The sequence below is a fragment of the Oxyura jamaicensis genome, chromosome 2 (assembly GCF_011077185.1).
Source record: "Oxyura jamaicensis isolate SHBP4307 breed ruddy duck chromosome 2, BPBGC_Ojam_1.0, whole genome shotgun sequence".
In the NCBI taxonomy this organism is placed as follows: Eukaryota; Metazoa; Chordata; class Aves; order Anseriformes; family Anatidae; genus Oxyura; species Oxyura jamaicensis.
In genome coordinates, this window is record NC_048894.1 from 36,734,997 (window position 1) to 36,741,064 (window position 6,068).

The 6,068-nt window shown below is 43.7% G+C and overlaps 1 protein-coding gene across 1 annotated transcript; it reads right to left on the reverse strand.

Annotated features, from left to right (window-relative positions):
* Window positions 1-40: 40 nt before the first annotated feature.
* On the reverse strand, window positions 41-5,740 carry FKBP14 (FKBP prolyl isomerase 14). Its single transcript, XM_035317504.1, has 4 exons — window positions 5,421-5,740; window positions 3,919-4,070; window positions 2,289-2,416; window positions 41-1,449 (listed from the first exon to the last, which is right to left on the reverse strand). Exons 1-4 carry the CDS (start codon window positions 5,618-5,620, stop codon window positions 1,291-1,293), a joined length of 639 nt encoding a protein of 212 aa, XP_035173395.1. The 5' UTR covers window positions 5,621-5,740; the 3' UTR covers window positions 41-1,290.
* Between the last annotated feature and the right edge of the window lie 328 nt (window positions 5,741-6,068).

The following is a 6,068-nucleotide window of genomic DNA, read 5'->3' on the forward strand; positions in this document are numbered from 1 at the left end:
TGCCTTTGTCCCTCTTTAGCCTTGGGCAATTTTTTAAACGAAGTACAGTGTCTATAAACCCACATTTAGAGGTGTGAGAATACAGTTTAATTCCTTCCAAGAGATACCTCACCCTCGCATTTAGGAACCCTTGGATGATGGCTAAGCTTCTTCCTCACCAGAGAGGGTTCAACAAAAGCAGACGTAGTTGCAATCCTCTTTGTCTCCACCCATATGAAGATGCAGCACTGTAGTGTTTACCTCATGCCTCAAAATTTCACTTTATTACTTGAAATTCAATTTCTGTGCTACTTGTGACAATACAGCAAAGGTGCAAAGATGAGACAAGTTCGTAATTCAGTCAGTAGCAAAGCAGGCAAGCAATGCAGCTTTCTTCAGGGCATAGCAACCCTCAATTTAGCATGCTCTTTCTCTTCTGAAAGTGTTGCAACACTGAAGTTTTTCCCCATTTTGATTTAGATCTCCCTCAAAACTTGAGGACAAGGATTATCTTTGTGTGAACACAAGCACTGAGTTTCAAAATTAACACGTGTATGTATGCACATAAAGGACACCACCCCTGCAGTGCAGCATAACTTGCTGTTTTCCAAACTGCAGTTGTTTCCTAGAATGTTCCTGATACTGAAATTTTTTTAAAAAGTGACATTTAACTCCTACTTTGTTCACATAATGAAAAAAAACAGGCAATTATTGACATGGTTGATAACTCTCTCCCTTGAGAAAAGCAGAAGCAGCACAGGACAGCTATTCTCATTCAGCTTTGCATCAGTTTCTCAGCTGTGTTAGGAGACGTGGATGCTTTCTAGTATAGCTTTTCAAAATCTGCAGAAAAAAGCAAGATCAGCACACTGCTTTTCAAGCACTGACACACGAGAAGGAAGGTTAAAAGTAATTAAGCCACAGAGTAGAATTTGTATATAGAAGTCACTGAAAGTGATCTCAATGCACAAACAAGTCACAGAAAGGCACTGAACTGGATTTTGATTTTCAAGATTTTTGCAAAGTGGAAATCTGGTTTCATTTCTAAAAAATAAGTTAATACAAAATTTAAAAAAACATGGAATGTACAAATCTTTGCTGCACAAAAGTACATTTTCATACTTACAAATACTTCAAATCATTTTTACATAAACAGAAATTCTCTTTTGATACAAAGTGTTGTTTTTTTTTGTTTTGTTTTGTTTTTTGCCAACGGCAGCTGTCAATTCCAAAACACAGAATCAAGATGACAAGAGATCCAGACAGTCTAAGTCACTGCCATTTGTGTCAAAAAAATTATATCATCCCTTCCTACAGCTCATCATGCTTGTACGTGAATTCCCTTGCAGATATAAACCCATCACTGTCTTCATCCTCTTTATCAAATATGTCTTCAACCAAAGCGTCGTGCTGCGTGTCATTTACAACCGCTCCATGTTTTTCAAATTCTTTCTTCAAGTAAATTTTCACCTGTAAGGTAAAGGGTGAGAGTTAAAGTCTTTAAGCTTACAAGAAAACTTATTACTGGTGCATTACAGAGGGCCATTATGCTTGGAATGATAGCATTAGACTATTAACAGATACCTTGCTTCCTATGCCACTGACAGAATAATCCTTGTCTGACTGGTTCTGCAGCCATGTTCAGTGATGAAAGACTCTCAGAGAAGATAAAACTAGCGAACCAGTTGCCATAGCTTTACAGTATCTGACTGAGAAGTGTGCCAAGAAAGCCTGTCATCTGTTGTATATTCAATAAGGTATGAGTTGCTAGGCAGAAATTAGCAAGTACCAATTGGTCAAAGACCAAAACAACTTTTTCACACCTTAGCACATTGAGAACCCAGCAGGTGTAAACAGCCACCCCAAACAGAGAAATCTGTCCACAAACTCGGCATTTGCTGCTCTAAGGGGAACTACATTAATAAGGACTTATTTCTGCAAATCTCAAAGCTTTGAATGGCAAATAGATTTGAGGCAGCTTTTAAAAAGTCCGCTGGAACAGTTATTTACACCAAGCTAGTCACTAATGGTGAGCAATGTTTTTAACAATGTCAGATGATTTTTTACCAAGTTTAACTATTGAGAGCTCACGTGTTCTACATTGCAAAGCCTTCTATTAGAATATTAATACTAATGAAACCCTTTTAAATCCCTCGATCCAGCAGTTCAGCTGGAATCCAAGTCTCAGCTTCTGCAGCACAGCTGTGCATCTTTTGTAAGCTTAACTTTCAGTAAAACTACCTTTGGCTTACCTTTTCCTTTCCCCTACATGGTCCCAGTAGGTTTCCTTGCAAGAGTTACCCACTCACCTCTTGCTTGGATAGTTTCCAGTCATCGTTAAGATCCATTTCTTGGAATGACTCATGAGACCTTGGTCCATTCCTAATTTCTAGAAGGTCGATGTTGAATATCAGCGTGCTCTCAGGTGGAATTTTTCCTGCCCAGAATGGTAAACATACAGAAAAGTTATAAACAATTACGCATTCAGTGCCACACAGAAGCCATATGTCTCAGAGAAACATTCTGCTAATCCCACCGCTTCCAAGGCATCCTGCATTTTGAACTGAAATGGGTAAGCACCTGTGACAATGATAAGTGCAAATATTTCAGACTATAGCCCAGATCTTGAGCAGCCCCTGCAGTGCACATGCAACTTTAGATGCACACGACTTTGCTCCTCTCATATTTAGTACTATTTAAGGTCTCTGTATTCCTATAGTGAATGGAAGCACCCCAACAATATCCACATAACCTGAGATGACAGGGAGAAAACTAATCCTCCCTATTCTGGATGTGGTGTTAAACATACCCTGAGCTGCAGCACCAAGCAAGATTATAGATTTCTAGGAAGAATAAATATGCAGAAACTTCTGGAACTGCAGACCACAGTGGCTTGTGCAGGGTTTGGAACTCAGGTAATTTTTTCTGAGCGTTACAGAATAAGGCATCTGACTCATCCTTCAGGGCAGACGGCAGGCAAGGCACCAGGTGGGAGGCTAGTGAAATCATGTGTGTTCAGAGCAAAGTATGAGGAAAATGGAGTCCTTCTGTCATCGTTTGAAAATAGCAACATAATTATGTTCAAATACTTTTTTTTTTTTCCTAAAATACATCATTCCTTACAGCAGCTAGCAGTGTTTACTCATTCAGCCTTCTTGTATTAAAGCCATAGGTGAGGCTTAGAAGTCTTTGAAGGCTTGTAGCACTGTACATATTAAACAAGGCAATTAGGGCTGTAATTACTAGGTGAGCTCTGCAGCATTTAGTAGCTTTTTGTGGAAAAATTTACGGTAGTGCCCTGAGTAAAACAGAAAAAGTAACCGTCCTGCATCATTCAAACTGACAGTCATTTAACTGCAGATCCCAGACCTGACCTTCCCATTAAAAGAGGGGTCCAGAAACGTTGGAAAGGAAAAAATCCTAAATACTCTCAGCCTGTGCACTACTGACAGAAAACATTTCAAGCCATGTTTTTATCCATCTGTACAGCATTCAGTACATTTTCAGTAGATGTCAGCATGGCTGCCAATGTTCCCGCATCTCATTTTGGGTAACAGGCATAACGAAAAATGTCTGGAAGAGGGAAAGAATAAAGCATCCCTTTATGGAGAAATAAACAGTGAGTTTTCACTGTATCAGCTGAGAACATGAGAGGATAGGTAGCAGTACTGCGAGTTCTTCTGGGTTCAAAAGAAACCCACAAACAAGAATGAGGCTTGCACATGCACATTCATGAAGTGTTAACACAAACACAGATGCAACAGCGAAAGAGATACCTAAGTAAGCACTTCAAGTTACTGAATAAAAATAAAATAAAGCTGAGCACCACTGAACACGGCACTAACAGAAGCTTGAAAGCTTGCTAACCTCTTAGGCCAAGAGTAAATCAACAAAATACAAAAAACAAATAAAGCGAGGGAAGGAGTTTAGGTGTTTTACCTTTCCCTTCTTTTCCATAAGCAAGGGCTGGTGGAATAGTTAGCTTCCGCTTCTCTCCCACACACATGTCCTTCAAGCCTTTGTCCCAGCCTTTGATAGCTTCCCTTATGCCAAGTGTAAACCACATAGGTTGACCGTTGTTATGCTTGTGACTGGAAAAGAATGGTATAAAACACTTGGTCTTTGAACAGCAAGTTCCATAAAAGACACGTGGAACAGATGGAAGATGTTCACAGCATAGTTATACAATAAAAAAGAAGAATCTTATTTGGCACCTTGGTATTTCTTAAATGAAAGACCTAGACGTTTAATGTTCTTTGAAGTTATGCCTTGCATGACAAGGTTTCTTAAGAACTGGAATGAAGTAAAACAGCATTTACATGGTGCGCTTCTGACAATGCTGAACAGCCTGGATCCCCACCTTCACTTCCCTGATCACCTTTACCACTTTGAAACTCATCAGAAAGGCATTTCTGCTCTACAAAAATCTACATTTGAGGCTATTGCACATTTTTGGTAAACTGCAAATCAAAAACCAGCAAGGTTATGATTGCAATCTATCTTATAGCATGCTTAGAAGAGTCAGACACGTCTCTCCTGAAAAGGCTATTGGGGAAAAAATGACTACACAGCAGATAGTTTAGAAAAAGAGAAACAAGTGCATGCAAAACATTTAAGTTTCAAATAGGCAGACAATCCCCTTTTCCAGTTTAACCAGGTGGTACACCAGGGCTGCCTTCACTCTACTGACAGACACAGAATTTTAACTACAGTCAAAAGCTCAATTGACAGCCATGCAGGAAGGGTGCTTAACAAGAAATACGAGCACTTACAGAAGTTAGTCAGCATCAAAAACTTAAAGTGTCACTAGAACTCCATTTAGAGAGGCAGGTTAACTACAAGAGAAAATTAGTGAGATTTTAGTTTATATCCGTGAACATGCAAAACATTTTTTATTTAAATGGGTTCCACAAAAACAGATTTCAGACATAGCCTGCAGGTACTTGTTCATTTCCCCACTTCCCACACTATTGACACTCGATTGTTTTACAGGAAAAGCAACATTAGCAAGTCTTCGCAGGCTCTCAGCAGGCTCCCTGAGTTGCTGGCTCTTCCTCCTCCTTACATCACTGCTGCTCTGATATGTGGATTTGTCTGCTCTGGGACAGGTGAGGAATGTCACAGAATCACAGAATTATAGGGGTTGGAAGGGACCTGATGATCCAGAGATCATTGGGTCCAACTTCCCTGCAAGTGCTAAAACAAATAATAAATAAAGTCTGCTTGGCTCCTGCTCTGCAGAAAAAGCTTTACAGCTGACATCGCCCTTTCCAAGCCAGACCTTCCTGAGCTGCTGAGGCGGCATGATCCTTTCTGTAAGGATCACGGTGGAAGGGTCCCCCCCCAGGTCCGAGCAGCGCTGTTTTAACCAGTGAGGAATAAATAGAGGTATACACAACCCCCCCACACGCATACACACGCAGAGCCCCGCGCAGCCTTACGTGGAGTGGAACATGGCGCCGTCGCTCTGCAGGAAGCCCTCGTAGTGCACCAGCAGCAGGTCCCCCCACTTGCTCCGCCGCCGGCACAGGAACGGCTTCTGCAGCACCTCCACCTCCACCTCGGCCGGGGGGATGAGCGCGGCGGCCGCGCAGCGCAGCACGGCGGCGCCCAGCAGCACGGCCCGCAGCACGGCCGCCATGGCCACCCCGCCGCCGCCCCCCTCAGCGCCCCGGGACCGTTATCGCCGTTACCCGCAGCCCGGCCCGCAGACGTGGCAGCGGGCCTAGGACTGGCAGCCCCCCCGGCTTCGTGCTGGCCCGGAGTGGGCGGGGCACGCCTTCTGATTGGCGAGGACAAGCAAGTGCAGCCGCCCATTGGGAAGGCTCCTCGTCTGTCGCGCGGTTTGTCCAATCGCAGGGAGCGGACGCTGAACGGATTGCGGCGGGGCCTCCGCTCTCCAGGAAGCGAACGTTGGCGTCTGCACAACACGGGGGGCGCGTTCCTATTGGCTGCGGCAGGCCCCCTGCCCCGGGCGTTCCGCGCTCCCCTCCCTCCCCTTTTCGCGTGCCGCTCGCGCAGCTAGCGATTCCCAGACCCGCCTGCGCTAGCGTAGCGCTGCGGATCCGCTGTTCGAGCCGCTCGCTGCG